Source organism: Leucopleurus acutus (genome assembly GCF_964270905.1).
Source record: "Leucopleurus acutus genome assembly, chromosome: 13".
Classification (NCBI taxonomy): Eukaryota; Metazoa; Chordata; class Mammalia; order Artiodactyla; family Delphinidae; genus Leucopleurus; species Leucopleurus acutus.
The window spans coordinates 59,801,951-59,821,816 of NC_139155.1; the positions used below are offsets into that span (position 1 = coordinate 59,801,951).

The following is a 19,866-nucleotide window of genomic DNA, read 5'->3' on the forward strand; positions in this document are numbered from 1 at the left end:
GCCTTTTAAAGCACAGCCCAGGGAAAGTCAGGGAGAGCAGGGAGTGAACCTAACCTCCTTCAGAGGAGCCGACTGACAGCCCAGTGTGTGCAGAGGAGCCGTGGTTCGATTCTGTTGTAGCATCTTTCATTCGGGAAGCTCAAATGGCTTTACCCGCAGAGCCGCTTCGAGCTCCCTCTGCCGTGGCCGTGTGTGCACTGGCTCTGCCAGCACGTGCGAAAGCGGTGACAAGCCACACGTCCCAGTGCCCCAAGAACCCGCCCCCCCCCCCCCACGACACGCGCAAACTCTGGACAGGGGCCTCCGGTGTTAAGCAAAATGGATTCCAGGAAACTAGTGCTTGGAGCAGGTCACCATGGGGAAAATTCCTGCCTGCCCGTGGGTCCTGGGTTGCTCTTGTCGGTTTGGGCAGCCAGTGTAAAGATGGTGAGAAGCAAAGCACGAGTGTGTGTCACCCAGCACGTGGTGATGACAGCAGCTGGCATTATCCATCACTCGCTGTACACCGGGCTCTCTGCTCATCTCTTCCTGTGTGTTATGTTCACGCTCACCGTAACCCCATGGGGAGGCGCTGTGAATCCCCATTTTGCAGCTCAGGAAAGGAAAGCCCAGAGAGACGAAGCAACTCGCCCGAAATCACAAGTGAGGGGTTCCAACCGGCACCCCTGACTCCAGAGCCCACATGCGGGACCACTGCCCGCACATGTTCTCCATGAGCAGAGCAGGGAGACACGGCTCCCTCCAGGCTTCGCCCGTGTCCCACCCACTTTATCCCCACTCTCCGGGTAAATGTACTGAGCCCAGGCTAATCGTAAGGCACAGACAGGAAACGATACGACCATCTGTCCGGAACTGGAGTGAGAAGCCCCATCAATGAAGGAGAGTTAGAAGCTCGACACGGATCTCCCTCTAGCCCCACTGTTGGACACAGAACATTCCTCCAAGGAGGGCTGAACCAGAGGGATCAGCTGAAACGCTGGCTCTCACTCAGCACGTCAAGCCAAGGAACGGGTTCAAATCGACAGTTCGTCCAGTGACCTTGGGTCAGACGGTCTGTCACCTGCAGGCTCCCTGGCTCTTGCCTCAGTCTGGGGGTATCATTTCTCACCCACTAACCCAAATGAAATGTCGGCAGTTTAGAGGCAGGAGCTCCCACTGCCCTGCGTCAGGGGAAGAGTGGTTTGCAAAGTGCTCTCCCCAGACCACCTCTCAGAGGCCACACTCCTTCCCCCTCAGAGCAGCTGGCCTTTATCTGCCAAATATTGGGTTTGGGTGTAAGCTTTCACTGGAAGAAAGGGATCCTCTGCTTCAAAGAACATTCATTTAGGAAAACAGTTTTTAAAGGACGTATTTTTAAAAAAAACAAAAAGTTCACTTTTGACTCATTTAAAAGATATTTGGGGGAAATTCTGCGATGTTCCAGACCCTGATATAGGGGTCAGGGGTAGGACAGTGAGCAAAACAGGAAAATCCATGCCCTTATAGAGGTTTTAGCACTTTCCTTTTTAAAATTTAGATTTCAAGGAAATTATTGAGATGTCTCAGTAGCATTTATGGAGAAAATTTTCCATTCAGAAAACATGTTTACTATAGCTAATTGGACCACCATCACGACCCCTATACAGTACTTGGTGTGTGTCAGCAGTTTGTGTTTTTGTTTAATCATTAAAACAGCCCAGTGTGAGGCAGGCGCTGTCATCCCTCCTTCAGGTGAGTGGCCAAGGCTTGGTGGTGTAACTGAGTGGCCTGGGGTCACGTGGCTGATGGGGACAGACTTGCTCCACCGGCCGATGCCCTCAGGGCAGGGGGAGAGAACTCTGGGTCAATGACTGAGGTTAGAATCATGTCCACATCTCCTGGGAGGCTGGGCCGTGGTTTATAACCATCATTTGTCAAGCTGGATGTCACAGGCAACCTTCAGAATCTCAGGGCTCACATGTGATTTAGTGAAGCTGTTGAACTTCCAGTCCAAGAAATCAAGAAATCATTCCACTGTGATTCACAGGACTCTAGGTAAAAGTTTCAAACCTCTGCCAATGCTTCACATCTGTAAATGATCAAAGAGTACGTTAATGAGATTTCCTGTAAAACGCAAAGGATTATAAAAACCCTTCCCTGTCTTAAGAGCAAGAATGTAGGCGTGTAGTATTTAATTCTCCGTTTATCTTTAAAGCAGCGTGGATGTGGAATACCTCTCTGTAATGTGCTTAACATGGTGGGGATAGCTCTTGTTAATTGCTGGGTTTTTTTTCCTTTTGCAGATGATCATTCCCGGGTGAGGCTGCAGACCATAGAAGGAGACAACAACTCAGACTATATCAACGGAAATTATATCGATGTATGTATCTTGAAACTGTCAGTAAACCCGTGTGTTCTGACAAATAGCACCCCGTGTGTCTGCTCTAAGACGCGTGGACACAGGCTGGTCCAACCCTGGGAGCAAACACATGCCCTGTCCCGTACACGCAGAACTCGATGGTGGAGACATGTCAGCCTCGGACTGGTGAGCTCCCCGTGACGTTCCCTGCCTCCTTTGCCATCCCACACTTCTGTGGACTAAGAAAATGGTATTTCCATTTTTTTGTCAACAGATTGGATTATTTGACACTTAAAAAAGTCTGCTTGCATATTAATAGGACAAAACTCTCTAATTCCTAATTTGATGATTTACCATCTCTTGTCATCATAGCACTTTCAAGTTGCCTTCAAAGTCATCTGCAGCTGTTAGCCAGGACCTCTGATGCATGCAAGACGTGTCATTAAATATGTAGACTGCTTAATTATTGAAGCCTGCTCCTTTGTTCATTCTGCATCATGTTAACTTAATGTCTTACATTAGAATAAATTCTTTGGGAGACAGCATGTTTTCACTTGAAAGAATGAATGAAATCAAAAGTGTAGAGTGAAAATCAAGGGAAAGTTGCTGTTACCTCCAAGGCCCAAGTTTACATTAAACAGATCTCAGTTCCCAAGGCATCCTCTGTGCTTGGCCTTCATACTGTTTCTTAATCCATCAGTACTTCCTTGCACAAGTTTTATTCAGATATGTGGATTCCTTTCTTGTCTTGGTTGAGTATTACTAAAAATACTAGCATTACAATCTCTAAGAGTTATCTGAAAATGACTACGAGAATGTTATGCTTCTTGGGAGGGTTTGGCATTTGGGGGTTATAGATTTGAGGCCTGACAGAGGATTATTTGAAGACTAATTCATATCTCAGTCTTCAAACAAAGACCCCTAGGCTCTACATTTGATAATGACCAAAAACATAACCAATCCAAGGTAGAAGTTTTTATTAAAGCAGAGTTTCCTCCAAAGGCACATTACACTTACCACTTTATTTGGGAACTATTTAGGGAATGCCTCACAGGAGTACTCAGAGGTGCCCAAGACCTTGTGCCTTCTCCCTGAGGCCTCACAGCTTAGGAGCTGGAGTAAGGAACGTCTTCCCTCTGACACTTGTTCCCTGGGGAGAGTCCAGGAGAACCCTGTTCACACCACAGTCCCAGCTCCCACAGCCCTCTGGGTCCTTGAGCAGAGGGACAGTGTCCGGGTCCTGCTGTACCCCTGCCCCTGACACAGGCCTCAGATGCTGTTAAGTCCTCAGCATCTGCCGAACCACCCTCTGAGGAGTGGCTGTGATCAGATCAGGCTTTGTCCTGGAGGCCATTTGAACTAAGCTCTCAAGAACGGCTGGGTAGAGACACAGAGGAGGGAGGACCTAAAAGTAATGAAAATACCAGATTCATTAGTTCTCGTTTTAACAGAGAAAAGAGTCAGAATTCAGGGCCCCTTTTCACTTAGTCAATGAGATTTTATTGAGCACCTATTACAGGTCAGTAACTGTTTGAGGCACTGGTGTTGTAACTGTGCACAATTCAAACCAAAACCAAAAAGAAAGCTCTGACATAATGGACCTGATGGTCTAACCGGGAGGAAGAGACCACAAATGAAACAAGCCGGTTAAGTCTCTCTGGTGTCGTAGACGGTAGGAGGAACACAGTGGCGGTGGAGTGTCAACTCCACCGAGAAAGTGGGGGTCTGGGCCGGGGGGATATCTGGGGGCTGAGCCTCCAGGCCGAGAGGCAGCCCAGGAAAAGGCCTGGCTGTGGAGCATGCCCGGCAGCTGTGGAGGAGTGAGGGATCTGGAAGCCGGGAGGAGGACGAACTGTAGGTCGGCGGGGGGCGGGGGGGGGGTGGTCAAAGCGAGGAGGCCCGCTAGGTGGCTGAGGGTGGCCTGGCCAGGGGCAGGCGGCCAGAGGGAGGGAGATGGGAGAATCCTGGGTCTGGGCTGAGGTGGAGGCTGGGGAAGGAGGGGCCCGCATGCCTTCAGGAGGTGGGGTCACTGTTATCTGCACAGGACTGTGGTGGAGCGGACTCGGAGTGGGGAGGAAATGAGGAGCTGGGTTTATATGTGTTCAACTTTAAATGTGCATCAGACGTCTGAGGGGAGGGGAGTCGGCACTGGTTCGCCCCAGGGTTTCAGGGCAGAGGCGTGGCAGGAGGTGAGGATGCAGGGCTCCCAGGACACCGGGTGCCGATGGCCGTGAGGCTGGAGGAGCTCATCAGGGGAGTGGGGTAGACAGAGGAGAGTCCAGACACAGGGCGTCCCAGCATCGCCACCAGGGAAAGCAGGAGGGGATGGAGGAATGAAGAGCGGGAACTGCGGCCAGGCAGGGAGAAAGCCAGAGCGTCACATCCAGAGGCCAACGAAGAAGGCATTTCGGGGGTTCAGTTGTGCTCATGCTGCTGGCAGGTCAAGTAGGGGAGGCCTGGGGACTGCCATTGTGCTCAGCATCAGAGGTCTCCATGGACCGTGCCAGCCCCCATCTCCCAGCACCTTGCAGACTGACACATACGGTGATGAGTCCAACCAGATCTTGCTGCGTGGAGCTCACCAGCTGGCAGGAAATGACTGACCATCTGAATAAGCCTCCTTAATGTCTGTCGTGACTCTATGTCAGACACCTGCAGCAGGCCAGCTGTACAAAAGAATGTGTTTGCTTTGCTTGTTCACTCTTGTAGACTTGCTTTTAAGAGCAAAAAGATCTAACAGATATTCATCTAAGTGGTCTGAGGAATTGGTATTTCCTCTCCAAGTATCTTTAGTCTCTTTTTCAGCTGGTTTTGGGCATAGTATTTTGGGGCATCTCAGGGGACAGAAAGGGGAAGTATTAAGGTCCGTGGTGATATTATATGTTACCTGTGTGTCATTTTCTCTAAATTGGCTTTATCTTTCCCAGATATCGATCCTGTGATGTCCCTTGTTTCCTTCTTGCTTTGGTCCCAGTTTTCATCTTTCCCCCTTCTAGTAGGGTCATGATAAAAGGAAGGGGTCTTGCGGAACTTCTACCTCTTTAAATTCCTGGTCCTTGCTACAGCATCGTGTCTTGGTATTAGCAGTGTTTAAAAATGCTGTTTGGTATTACAGTTGATATAACTGCCTATATTGATGTAACAGAATATGCGTTAAAGCTTTGTCACATTGCCAATAACATCCCAAACACAGATGAAATCCTGTTGCACATTCCTAGCCGGTTTACGCTCTAATCAGAGCTGTGGTCATGTTATTTCAGAAAATCCGTAAGTTGTTAGTGTTTTCTGCTCATCCATCATCTCGTAGCCTGGGTGTGATTAAGTTACTCACCTACTCCCCACCGCGCAGGCATCAGGACTGTTATATTCGATGCACCTTGGCTCATTAAGAGGTGCTCAGTGGTCCCAGGTCTGGGCATGTAACTTTCAAACGATGCAGCTATTGGTATCTGTAGGTGCATCATTTTGGCAAACTTAGCATGTGATTTCTGTGCTGCTTATTGATTTTTCAGTTTGTCAAATATTCTTTCTCATTTATTTTTAGGGTTATCATCGACCCAATCATTATATTGCTACGCAAGGTAAGTTGATTCCAGCTTTGATGTCTTTCTCTGTTTGTTTGCCCGCTCTGTCATTTCATACCCAGCCCACCCTCCCTAGGAGCTCTGTTGCACAGTGCCGTAGCCCCGATGATTGCAGTGTTAGCCATCAACACATGCACCCTGGTTTCCCATCAGAGGTCCTGGTGATGTAATCATTCGGTTAGAACTTCATGTTGAGATCATTAGAAGAAATGTGTTCATCAGTTAATTATTGAATCAACTCTGTCTGCCTTAGCAATTAATCTGACATTTGCAAAAATTGATACATAGATATTCGTTGAATAAATAGGTACTGAACAAAGACCTGAGCTGGTCACTGCTGGGAATGCAAGCCGCATCCAGCAAGCACCCGTCTCACATTGGTGTGGGTCAGTGGGGAGGACATCTGTACACGCAGTATCACTTAAAACCTTGTGTGCAAGGTACAGATAACAGGCTTGGGAAACTCGGACAAGAAGGAGGTGGCTTTTGGGTGGGATGATTCAAAAACAGCTTTGTGGCAGAGGTGAGCTTGTGGGGAGAAAACATCTAATTGAGAGAGACATCACGAGCAAAGATCTGAAAGCAGCGAGTCAGTGCTCCTGGGTAGAAAGCAGTTGGTGGCTCACTTTGGCTAAAGGAAACAGAAAGAAAGTCAGAGGAACGTGTTGGGGAAGTTCATGGCGTGGTTTTGTTCTTTTTTTAATTTATTTTATTCAAGTGTAGTTGTTTACAATGTTGTGTTAATTTCTGCTATTGAATCACAGAGTGATTCAATTGTACGTATATATACATGGCATGGTTTTTGTACCCCACCAGCGATGGGGCGGGTCATCTGTGGAGGGTGAGGATCGTGGGAGATCTGAGGATTTCAGGAAGAGGCATTGTCAGGGATGAGTTGGTGAGTCAGTACAAGGTGAACCAAAGAAGTGCTGGGAAGCAGAGAGGACCTGCTAGGGTTAAAGAGTTAGGGATGAATAGAGAATACGTTCTCTCCCTTTTATTATTTTATCATCGTTTCTGGTAATGCATCATATCCCAGAAACAGGAACAGGGAAATCCGAAGGATGCAACCTGCCAACATTTAGGGATTGGCTGGGGGTTGCCCAAGAGCAAGTCAAAGGAGCAAGGGAATAAAGGACGACAAGAAATCATGGATGGAAAAGTCTCAGCTTGGAGGCGGGTAGGTCAGAGGTGTCCAGTGCGCCACGAGGAGAAGGAGGGCGCTAAAGGATTGAGGCCAAGTTCAGTGAATGAGTCACGAGGTAGAAGAGGCGGTCGTAGCCAGAGACCAGAATCCCAACACTTAGAGCAGCAGCAGCCGGTAGAACTTCCTGCATTGGTGGAAATCTTCTCTGTCTGTGCCATCCAGTATGGTAGCCGCTAGTCATTCGTGGCCACTGTTACTCAAAATGTATGCACTGCGGGACTTCCCTGGTGGCGCAGTGGTTGAGAGTCCGCCTGCCGATGCAGGGGACGCGGGTTCGTGACTCGGTCCGGGAGGATCCCACGTGCCGCGGAGCGGCTGGGCCGTGAGCCATGGCCGCTGAGCCTGCGCGTCCGGAGCCTGTGCTCCGCAACGGGAGAGGCCACAACAGTGAGAGGCCCGTGTACCGCAAAAAAAAAAAAAAAAATGTATGCCCTGTGAATGAGGAACTGAATTTGAAGTTTTAATGTTGACTTAAAGAGCTACATTTGGCTTTTCCGCACTGGTGGTGTTGGGCACCAGAGCTCTGGGGTGGACAAACTCTAGGTGTAGCCAAAATGGAGCCTTACCCTCAATCCCCACGGCCACAGCAAAAGCCTGGTGGTACCACTCGTAGAGTCCAGTCTTACGTCACCACTTATAATTCTACACCCAGGTCCAGTGTATTTCCTTCCCTGGAATGACGTCAGTAAAGTCTCCTTCCAAGGTCGCCTTGCAGTCAGAAGAAACACCGCACAGACAGTGCCCGGTGTGAGCCTGGCACAAGGCAGGCCCTTGTTAGGAGGTGCTAAGGGCTTCAGAGAGCAAGTGCCCAGCTTGTCTCACATCTAGACAGAACGAGGACGTGGTTCCGGACCTCTGAGTCCAACCCTGGGAGCTTCCAAACCGAACTAACCAATGCCTGTGGAGGAACCATCACTAGTGCTTCACAGGATCCGCAAGGCTTTCAGAATGCCCCCAAGTCAGGGTCATAACAGCTCTGATTTCATACACCTGAAGATTATTTGAAATTTGCAGTTTTTACAAATTTACATGAAAATTTTATGGCAAAATATACAAAACGCTCCAGAGTTCTTGATTAGCAGCCCACGTTTTCATAGAAAGTATAAGCAAAAAATTAAATCTGATTCAAATTTTCACAGTTTTCACTGTAGATTCATGTGACTCAACAGCCAGCAGAAGTAGAGATTGAAACCCGCAAAGCCCTACATGGGTCCCCTCCCTTCCTTCGTTCTCTCTGCCTCTCTGTCCCCGAGGGAGGTCACGATACTTAACTGCTTAGCAGTCGTCCATGGCAGCCTTCAACCTCTCAAGTATTCATGAGCAAATATACTTGTAGGCAGCTGAGAAGTAGCAAATGTAATGTTTGCAGGAGACCACCATGGTGCCTTTAGCAGAGAAGGGTACCCCGCTGTTCACAGAGCGTGGCCCTTTCCTCGGTGCTGGGTGGGCTACAGGTTGGACTCCACGACCAGGCAGTCCTTCCATCGCTATTATTGGTGCAGCAGGAGGAGGAAGGAGTGAGCAGATTTTTAATCTAATATTCAGTCCAGACAGTACCTATCATGTTATGAGTCATACCTTCAGACCGTGACGTGCAGATTGGTAAGTCAGAATGTCTTTTCTAGTGTGTGCCGCAAGCGCAGTGTAACTGGTGGCCTCCGGTTGCCGGTAATAAAGATTTCTGCTCGTCTGCAGTAATTGACCTGGGCAAGGTAAATAGAACATGCTTGTGGGTAGCTTTCACTAAAAAAACAAAAACCACAAACAAGCTGATTCTCAAAGTCCAGCAAAAAGGGTGATGAAGTCTAACAGGCAGGTGCAGTTTTTGAATCCCTCCTTTGCTCTTTTTTTTTCGTCTCTATTTTGCACTGAGATGAGTCTTTAAAATCACTTCACAGCAGGAACCCCTGAAAGTACATTAATGGTCCATTTTCCTGACAACTGGTTTTATGCCCAAGAGTTGGAAATACATAGATTTCTAGCAAGTCCCTTCAATGCAGAGGGCGTGTCATGAATTTATCCCTTCAGCCTCTCCCCCTCCCTCAACTTTATTGATTTAACTGACTTTGACCTTTGATGATAATGGTAATGTTTCTGCAAATTGAAGGGACCACATTCAAGCCAGATCGGTGGCTTTTTGAGTGTGTTCTTCCCGTCTCCCCACCCTTTAATTGTTTTCCATCTGGCAGCTAATATATCGATGATCCGGTATGCACTTCATCACATCTGCCTGGCCAGCCATTAATACAAGTATAACACTCAGCACTTAACAACTTGGCGTGCCAGGGGTCAGAGGAGAGGAACTCACGTCTGTGGCTGCTTCGTCCACACAAAGAGGCGGGGCAGAGCTGGGATTTCGAAAGCTGGTTCATGGAGAGAGGCAGTACACAGGCGGGTAGGGTCACCCAGAACGGATCGTAATCCTCCAAGACGATTTGGGAGAACGCCTGCCAGCCACGTGGTGCGAGAACCAGAAGCGTTCTCTTCATTGTTGTCTACGTTTATTTTTCAAACTGACTTCAAGGGTCCTGCTTCAGAGAACTCAGGAAAGACAGTGTGAGGCAGTTGTGGAAGAAGTGGCTGTAAGTCTGGGATGGACATGGCTGTCCAGCACCGCATCCCTCTGCCTCACTTCCAAGCTCATCTGTGGGCTGGAGATGCACAGAAGCATGGGGAGATCCTACCCAGAGGATAGGAAATCCGGGGGGGCACATCGCAGTCACGGGGTAGGGCACCCGCACTTGGCCGGGTTTCAGAGGAGCCGGACGGGGGGTAGAGGGGGAGGCAGGTCTTCATCCAGAGGATGGACCGAGTGGGAGGACACCCAAGGTCTAGGAGGAGCACAGCCCCTGGCAGTGGTCAGGAGGGAGACCGCCTGAGGGGGAAGGGTCTTCATCCACGGCATCTTGGGTCTTCTGGGTTGCTTCTTGAAATGGATCGTCGCTCAGGACAAATTCACACAGACACGCAATTTTACACAGAAGTTCAGGCATTCTCCAACTTACTAAAATCCAGCCTGAAAGATCTATACCCCCTAGATTAAGACCCCTGAATTAGAGGGGTTAAGAACAAAGAACTGACAGGTAAAGTGAGGACACATTAAAAGGCTTTGAATAAGGAGCATTATTTAATGAAAGGCAGAAAGGCAGGGAGGGAAAAAGGAAGGATGTTTCTACGCCATGTGGTGGTGAAAACAGTGCTTGAAGAAGATTAATTAGTGTGGAATTATCCTGGAGAGAAAAACCTGCAAACAAAGATAGCAGGGAGTAACCACAAGCAAATTTGGGATAGAAATGAATGACCCAGACAACAGGAATGGCAGGGGGCAGTTGTAGTTTTTATTTTACTCAACAATCCAGGTTGCATACAACTAAAGTATGTTTTCTAATATTAAACATGTTCTAGTGTCAAAACTGTTGATTTTTAAGTGTGATTCCTTCTCATTTAAGAAAAAAACAGTAGATACATTTTCTTTCTGTATTCGTACTTTGGGTTTATATAGTACCTTCCATTCTGAAACTTGACATTTTTCTTTGTCCATCGTTCAGTAAATATTAAGTGCCTTTTATGTACTAGGCTTTGTGCTGTAACTAATTTAATGTATTTTCTGTCCTCTGACCATTTAAGACATTACTCATCTCATTTCATAAATAGATTTGAGGCCCGTGGGGAGAACCAACACGTAGCTGAGTGCCTGTGCCTTGCATCAGGGCTCTGCAAGCATCTCTGTAGTATCTGGTGGGGCGGGATAATGTACGATCCCCACCTTGCACTGCGTGCTGCCGCTTCTGTGGGCCTCGTGAAGCTCACCCCCCAAAGTCACGTGGTGAATCTTTCACAAAATGAGTCTAGGATCCAACCGCTTCCTCCTAAGTTGTGATGCATCTCAAAAAGCAAATTTTCTATGATACGTTCATACCTGAAAATACTTCTTAATTGAAATTGTCTTAAATGTCCTGAAATATGACACTGAGCGTTTGGAGTCGCCTTGTTCCCAGCTGGGCATCTGGGCATCTGGGCATCTGGAAGACACCCTGGTCCAGGGCTTAGCTGATCCAAGGAGTTAATGCTGACGGTAACAACGAGACTCTGCATGGCAAGATCAAGGCCGAGCTCAGAACTCTAGTTGGGTGGCCAACCCTGTTGAATTAACACAATTCAGAAAAAAAGAAATGGTAAAGTGGGTGTCGGGGCACCTATACGCAAGGACAGTAAATTATATGGATTTTAACAATCTAGAATTTAAAAGATGTTCATCTTTCCTGCCCAGAGACTCTGAACGCTCAGTGTCACATTTCAGGACTCCAAGTCATGCTGGCATAGACCCAGGAACTAAGAGAGACTTACTGTCCATCGGACAGAACTGCCCTCAGCCTGGCAAGGGTAGTCTGTGTCTCAGGCCAGCCAGAGAGGAAGATGCTTCAGCAGAAGGCTGCTTCATGGCCTGGCATCCACAGAAGGGCCACAAGCGCCTACTCACGGCCTGGTGGAGGGCGGGCACGAAGCAGATGCCCAGTGGGACGGCAGGAGCGCGGGAGGGAGTGAAGGGATGAGCAGATGCGTGAATGGGGAGCTGCCACGTGCCCAGCACCAGCCAGGCAGTAGAATACTCCATCCAAGCCACACAGCACCTCCGCTGGCCTGACCCGGTGTCTACTGACCTGGATGGATTTTTAGCTTCAGTATCTGTGACTGTGTCTGTTCTAAGTTAAGGGCTGGTCACCTCCTGTTCTCGTGAACACTTTTTCTTTCAACATGTCAGTAAATCAAGGCACTGTTTTTGGAGACTGTCCACTTTGTCGAAGTCACTTTGCTTAGCTCCACGCTGACTCTGCTCACGCATATATGGCCCCCCAACTACACCTTAGATAGTCAGTCTTATTTGTCCATAATTATAAGCTGTTACTAATTTGGAAAAGAGAAACCTAAAGCAAATTTCCTCCAGAGACTTTGAGCTAGGGGCAGACTCTTACATGAAAATAATAAAAACGTGGGGTGTGAAGGTTTGCAGTGGAAATACCTCCTATCCTCCACCACTGCAGAACAGTTGGAACTGTGCTACAGTGACTCCATTCTGTTTACTTTTCATTTGTGTTTCTTCTGCATTTCATCCACATACCCTGTGTGGCATGAACATTGTTAATAAGGATTTTCAGAAAGATGAATATGGGTTAAATTTTCCCAGGCGTCTGAAGCAGTAATACCAGGACCTAGAAGCGCACACTGCTGCCCTCAGCAAGTTGAGACTTGCCAGAGGGTCCGTGCAAGTTCTACACACTCTGTAAAGAGCTTTTGTCTCCTGGGTTCTGACCTCCAGGTGGAGATGAGCACTTGAAATTATTTCTCAGTAGAATTGAAAGGAAACATTTTTTTAAATCAAAAGCTAAGCCCTCAGTAAACAACTTTTGTTTTTATTCCTTCCTCCAAGCACCAGCTCTGCACACACCTCAAGTACAGACTCTCCATTAGCAGCTATTGTTCTTCCTGGCTAAGGTGTTCCCGCATTGTCAGTGGGTTGTAGGTTATGTTTGGATTCACTTATCATATCCTATTAGAGGTTGATTTAAAAGTATTGCCCGGTAAACTGGAGTATGCTCAAGTTTCCAAACTTAAATAGGGAGGCTTTGAGGAAGTGTGATTTATACCTAGAGAAACAGTGACCTCTGAGGAGGTCTAGGTATTCCCGACACCCAGGGCCAAGGTCTCCATGCAGGGCCCACCTTCATCTTACTCTCCATCTGCAGGTTTCCAAGGGAAAATGAACAATTTCAAGAAAACAGCTTATCCACAAACTTCCTTTAAAACAATAGTTTTTCTTCAGCAGATTAATTTCAGAAGTTACTGGCCAATTAGCCAAAAGGTCGGATCACAGACATGGCTCAGCCCTGTGCTCTTAATAAACTCTCTCATTAGAAGTGAGAACGTTTAAAGTCAGCTTGCATGTTAAAAGATGAAACCAAAAATAGATCATGTTAGGTACCATCCTTCAGGGTTGTCACAGATGCTGTGGCGGAAACATATCCCTCAAGGAACAGAACCTAAGTTGATACAGAATAATTTGAAGACAAATGCTGTCTCACAGGTACTGGGTCCTCAACTGCCTGGAAACAAATGCTTTTTAAATCTTTCAGAGTAATTTGGAAGTGTTCCTGATTTGAAGTAGAAAAATGATAGCATCTTTTAGAGATGGTAGAAACTTTAAAAAACCTTTAAGTCCAACTCTCTTGTTTTGTAATTGAAACAGTTGAAACTTAAAGCACAAATAGATTTAAGTGACTCTCATCATGTCAGTTCAAATGAGTCACGATTGCAGAAGGATTTGCGAACTGTATGGGTAAACATTCGTATTTGAATAGTGCGTACGCCGTGTTCAACTTAGCAGGAACATCATGTGTTTCCAGCCTCCTGAGGGGCCTTGGTTAACAGTGAGGAAAACGTAGGAGGTCACATCTTTCTTCCAGGTTCCGTCCTGAAAGGACAGAGCTGTGACTCACCCCCCAGGTGCTTTCTCTGGAGCTGGCCTACCCCGGCCTTCACCCCTCTTTGCAAAGCCAAGCTGTTCCTTTCAGGCATAGTTCATCGAAAATTGAACCAATATTTCTGTGCATCTACCAAGTGCCTGCTAAGTACAGGGCTGGGCATAGAGCATTGGCTCGGGAATTACACAGTGTGCCATGTATATAAGCATCCAGCTGCTACCAATCTGTGAGTTTACAGCAACGTCAGATTTGGGCGGTATTTTAGCTGTTTCTCTCTCCCAGCCCTAAACCATTGAGCAGGTGGAGAAGTGAGGCCTGATTTTGCCCTAGAACCACACTCTTCCTGCGTCTCGGGACCAGGGTCCTTTATCACCCATCGATACGGTTTTGGACAGGTTTCTCAAGGCAGCAAACTTGAGAAAGTTTCTAGCCACTGCAAGTTCTTTTCCTCGCCTTCTCACTCAAAGGGATGCTTCTGGAGATCTCCCAGTGCCGTCGAAAACTTGAGATAGCCTGCGCTCCGCTGTGCCTAGGGTGTCAGCTTACCTCTACTTTACTAATTTATCACATTCATTCTCTTTTTCTTAAATAAAAATGGATTCCACTTGTGTACTGAAAAAAAGCTTAATTAAAGAAGATAGTGAGTAATGCAAGCTTTTATTTCCCTGGCAGTGGCCCCTGAAACATATGGAGGTTTTCCCCTTCTCGCTTTGCTTCTCCTTGACAGAAGGCAGGCAGATCCTCTGGGTCACCCAACCCCTCCACTCTGAAGGCTGCCATTCTTTCTTTTCTCCTTGATGGCCTTCTCTCCGTGCCCCTCTTGAGAGCGTGAACAAGCACTCAGGATGAGTGCACGAGGGTTCTCTTTGGAGACAGGCCTGATGGATGCTCTGTGACTCCGCCAGCAAGAGGCTCTTGTAATGTGAACATTTGTCATGTTCCTCCCTCCCGAGGCTGCAAACGCTTTCTCGTCCGCCTCCTCGCAGCTCTTCGCGCAGTATCTCCATCAAGCCTGTCGCGGGGATCAGGGACCAGTGGGAACGCATCTCATCTCTGGATCTGAGATTGGACCCTTGCCACACGCTGCCCACCACCCTGCCGTTGTCTTCTATACACAAGTTCCTCTTTGGAGGCCTCGTCTTTGCCGCCACTCAAATATGACTTATCTGCCTTTATCCTTCAGTTTCCATGTCAAGAATAATAGCAGCCTTTGCATTCCCATTCACGGGGCACCACTGCAAGCTGGAAATGTTTATGTAACTGCTAGGGTGGCGTGATTCTAGAGGACGGCTGAGTATAGTCCAAAAGGAACAAAAGCCAAGTAACGGTTCATTTAGGTAGATGGGGCTTCCAGAAATGCTTTGGAACATTCTAGTCCTGCCAGGAGTCACCCTGTTACTGGTTCTGTTCACAAATAGTCCTTTGCTTAGGTAACATGGTCACAATCAAATCTTTGAAACCTAAAGATTTTATTTGGCCATAAAATTGCTTCCATATACAAATATGTTTTATGTCAGTAACTAGGACAAGGCTTTTTCCCCTGCAAGAGGCAGTAGAGCAGAGTGGTTAGTTAGAGTGTAGACACTGAAGTTACACTGCTGAGGCTCAGATTCCAGCTCTGCCAGCAACCTCTCAGTAAGTATTAGCTAAAATTCTTATCATTATTCCATTGATTCCAAAAACACATCGCTCAAAGCACATAGGTAGTCAGGCTTTAACCCAAGTATAGCGTATGCTCATGTCATTTTCATAAAAGCTAATACATTCTACACCTGTTAGTGCTTCTTCCAGGATGTACCAAAGGGAACCACTTACATTTTCGCCAGCATCCTGCATCCCCCTCCAGACTACAAAAATTATCCTCGCTGTTGTTGACTTTTAAACAAACATGGGTTGCAAAGACAATAAGCTAACTCATCAACTGCAGGGAGCATATTTTCCTTCAGTTTTTGAAGTCTTGCAGACATTGACCATCCCTGATAGCAGCAAAGAACGCCAGCGTGGAGTCCTGAGGCCTCTCTGATGCATCCTTAGAGTCAGACTACATGTAAGTGAAAACAGCTTAATTCCAAAGACCAGACAAGTCCCTTCCCAAGAGGCTTCTTCCAAACCAATTTCTGATATAAGAATCACACAAGGATGCTTTGGAGAGGAGCTTTGGAAGGCCAGGAAACCACTGGAGGAGAAAATGGGGCTGAGCAATGATCTGGGAAAGAGAATAATGATGACAGAGGAGCAGAGGGGGAAATCAGAGGGAGACAAAGGGCAAGACGTGTGCTCTTGGCCTGTTTCTGCAGCCTGTCTGTGTTGGGTGGGACTGGACTATTTGTGTATCAGAAATTATTTTAAGACTTCCATGGGTGATTTGTAGACTTTTATTTTGAAATGATTCAAAATAAATTGATTCCGGCTTCCCTGGTGGCGCAGCGGTTGAGAGTCCGCCTGCCCGATGCAGGGGACACGGGTTCGTGCCCCGGTCCGGGAGGATCCCACATGCCGCGGAGCGGCTGGGCCCATGAGCCATGGCCACTGGGGCTGCGCGTCCGGAGCCTGTGCTCCGCAACGGGAGAGACCACAACAGTGAGAGGCCCGCGTACCGCAAAAAATTAATTAATTAATTAATAATAAATAAAAATAAATTGATTTTAACACATGTAGCTTTTGCTTAAGAAAAAAGAAAACCTCTAAAAATATTATGACAAAGTTAGGTCTCAAAGCCACTATTTTCATTTATTTTCTTCTTTTAAGGTCTTAAAGTAATGGGTGAGGGAAAGGAAGAAGGTATCCAGAATACTTGAGTCATTTTGTTTTGAGTTTACTGTTTTTAAAAAGGTGCTTCTTGGGCTTCCCTGGTGGCGCAGTGGTTGAGAGTTCACCTGCCGATGCAGGGGACGCGGGTTCGTGCCCCGGTCCGGGAAGATCCCACATGCCGCGGAGCGGCTGGGTCGTGAGCCATGGCCGCTGAGCCTGCGCGTCCGGAGCCTGTGCTCCGCAACGGGAGAGGCCACAACAGTGAGAGGCCCGCGTACCACAAAAAAAAAAAAAAAAAAAAAAAAAGGTGCATCTTTATCTGTTTTTACCGTTGACTTGAGACATAGTTAAGAGTGGTGTGGAAATGCACAAACTTCTCCTTGTAAAGATAAATTAAGGAAAACCACAATAAAAACTATGAAGGCTATAAAAATGTATAACAGAAGAAGAATTATAATAATGACTAATCAACATAGGATGAACTCATATTGGAATTAAGATACTAGAAAATACAAATATAAAAAATGGGAAGGTGACGATGAAATACAAAGTTTCTGGTATCTCTTAGGAAGAAAGTGGCTATTGATTAAATTTATCTTTATTAACACATTAAATAATACCTACTATATTATTCTTTATTGTTTTTAAGTATTTTATAATTATTTTTAGTGAATAAGATGAAAGTCAGATTATTAACCAAAAAAGAGCCAGGAGTTGAGGGGTTATGACTGATACTACAGACGGAGGTTTCCCAAGCTGCTTTAGATTTTATAGTAGCCTGTCCATTAGTGTTTGGTTTATACCGATTTTCTAGTAATTAAATCTGACATGACCTTTTGGTGTCCAATCAGGATTTCATATGTTCTAGTAATGCACCTGGAAACTGACATCCCATGACACTAATTATCTAGAGAAAGCCATGAATGTTTGCACAGTTCATGTTGGCACACTTTCTTATTTCAGTCTGAAAGGAGAATTTTAGGGGATGGTGTGAGTGAGGTGTAAACATCACCATGTGGATGGTGTGTCCTGGAGGAAGTGGATGCACAAACAGTGGATGCCTAGTTTTTTCAGATATAAGAGGAGCACCTTGTGAGCCAATTTAGGAGAAACAGGGTACTCAGCAAGTTCCTGCTCACCAATCAACTATACTTCAATTAAAAAAAGGAAAAGAAGTAGAAAAGTTAAAAAAAAAAAAGACTCAGGCAGTGGGTAAACCTACTCCAGTGTAAGAAGGGATTTGTCATTGCGTGAGAACCATGGAAATGTAGTAACCAAAAAAGAAAAAACCCACTGTTTAATGTCATTAATTAAGTCATCACTTATGACCCTACTTCTTTTTTTTTTTAAACATCTTTATTGGAGTATAATTGCTTTACAATGGTGTGTTAGTTTCTGCTTTAAAACAAAGTGAATCAGCTATACATATACACATATCCCCATATCTCCACCCTTTTGCATCTCCCTCCCACCCTCCCTATCCCACCCCTCTAGGTGGTCACAAAGCACCAAGCTGATATCCCTGTGCTATGTGGCTGCTTCCCACTAGCTATCTATTTTACGTTTGGTAGTGTATATATGTCCATGCCATTCTCTCACTTCGTCCTATCTTACCCTTCCCCCTCCCCTTGTCCTCAAGTCCGTGCTCTACGTCTGCGTCTTTATTCCTGTCCTGCCCCTAGGTTCTTCAGAACCTTTTATTTTTTTTAGATTCCATATATATATGTGTTAGCATACAGTATTTGTCTTTCTCTTTCTGACTTACTTCACTCTGCATGAAAAACTCTAGGTTCATTCACCTCATTACAAATAACTCAATTTCATTTCTTTTCATGGCTGAGTAATATTCGATTGTATATATGTGCCACATCTTCTTTATCCATTCATCTGTCGATGGACACTTAGGTTGCTTCCATGTCCTGGCTATTGTAAATAGAGCTGCAATGAACACTGTGGTACACGACTCTTTTTGAAATTATGGTTTTCTCAAGGTATATGCCCAGTAGTGGGATTGCTGGGTCGTATGGTAGTTCTATTTTTAGTTTTTTAAGGAACCTCCATACTGTTCCATAGTGGCTGTATCAATTTAGATTCCCACCAACAGTGCAAAAGGGTTCCTTTTTTCCACACCCTTTCCAGTATTTATTGTTTGTAGATTTTTTGATGGTGGCCATTCTGACTGGTGTGAGATGATACCTCATTGTAGTTTTGATTTGCATTTCTCTAATGATTAGTGATGTTGAGCATTCTTTCATGTGTTTGTTGGCTATCTGTATATCTTCTTTGGAGAAATGTCTATTTAGGTATGACCCTACTTCTAACAAGGCATTATTTCATTATAGCTTCAATACCAATCTTCTCTTCTTTTAGTAAATTAAAGTTAAAATTCCATTGGACTGGTCACTAAATTAAATTTCCACTGGTGAACATTCTAACCCTGTAATGCTGGAAATAAAGGGTGTTTCACATGAGAGCTGTCCTTAGAAAATGCTGCCAGTTATATTTTTGAATTTAGGTTAAATAAAGTATTCCCAAGTTTTCCCCATCACAGAACAATTTCTCAGTGTTTGCTTCTAAATCTTTAGTTGATTTTTATTGTTTCTTTCAAATGGTAATCGGGGGGGTATTCTTAGCAATTCAGGAAAATAAGCAAATTTCATCCTGTGAACCTAGCCGTCTCAACTTCGCTTTTCTTTTTCTGCAGCTGAAACCAAAAATTATTCATAAAAATTCCATGATTTTCACTTAAGTAGCCTCAGGGGAGAGCAGATGCACCTATCAAATAAGTGTTGTTAAGGATTACTAATTATTAATGCAGAAGCCAACTGCTTTCTGTGTCACCATTGTCACTTTTGTGACATACCAGACAGATGCAGTCCATAAAGCATGGTGGCATATTCTACCTTTTATGTTTCACTGCTGCAAAAATGAAAAGCTACTAAATGTAAAATTATAAACGTAAGTGTTATAGAAGCATGAGATTGAAAACTCACTTAAAGTTTTGTAATAAAAACTTATTCAGAAACCACTGAAGGGACATCTGATGTTTGGAACGTTGAGTAACTGACTTCATAATACTTATTCTAGATTATCTCCAGCAGCAGCAATAACAATAATGGATCAGAAATTTAGGGCGACTTTTTTTTGTTTTGTTTTGTTTTGTTTTGTTTGTGGTACGCGGGCCTCTCACTGTTGTGGCCCCTCCCGTTGCGGAGCACAGGCTCCGGACGCGCAGGCTCAGCAGCCATGGCTCACGGGCCCAGCCGCTCCGCGGCATGTGGGATCTTCCTGGACCGGGGCATGAACCCGTATCCCCTGCATCGGCAGGCGGACCCTCAACCGCTGTGCCACCAGGGAAGCCCATAGGGCGACTTTTATTTATGAGCTTGAAAATGAATGCATAAATCTTAGGCCTCTCTTTTCCACATCGGAAAAGGGGTCTTTCAGCATCAGGGGTCTTCGGTTCCGATGGAGTGAGCTGGATGCCACAGGGCCTGACCAGGCCTACGCCCGGCCAGTGCCCAAAGC

At 46.0% G+C, this 19,866-nt stretch overlaps 1 protein-coding gene across 3 annotated transcripts in view; it reads left to right on the plus strand.

Moving 5' to 3' along the window:
- PTPRM (protein tyrosine phosphatase receptor type M) overlaps positions 1-19,866 on the plus strand; it is a 752,167-nt gene that overhangs the window by 662,093 nt on the left and 70,208 nt on the right. For all 3 annotated transcript variants that reach the window (XM_082853409.1, XM_082853410.1, XM_082853411.1), the window contains 2 exons: positions 2,262-2,338; positions 5,862-5,898. In XM_082853409.1, the coding sequence (XP_082709535.1) occupies positions 2,262-2,338; positions 5,862-5,898 (114 nt within the window). The remainder of the gene's footprint in view (positions 1-2,261; positions 2,339-5,861; positions 5,899-19,866) is intronic.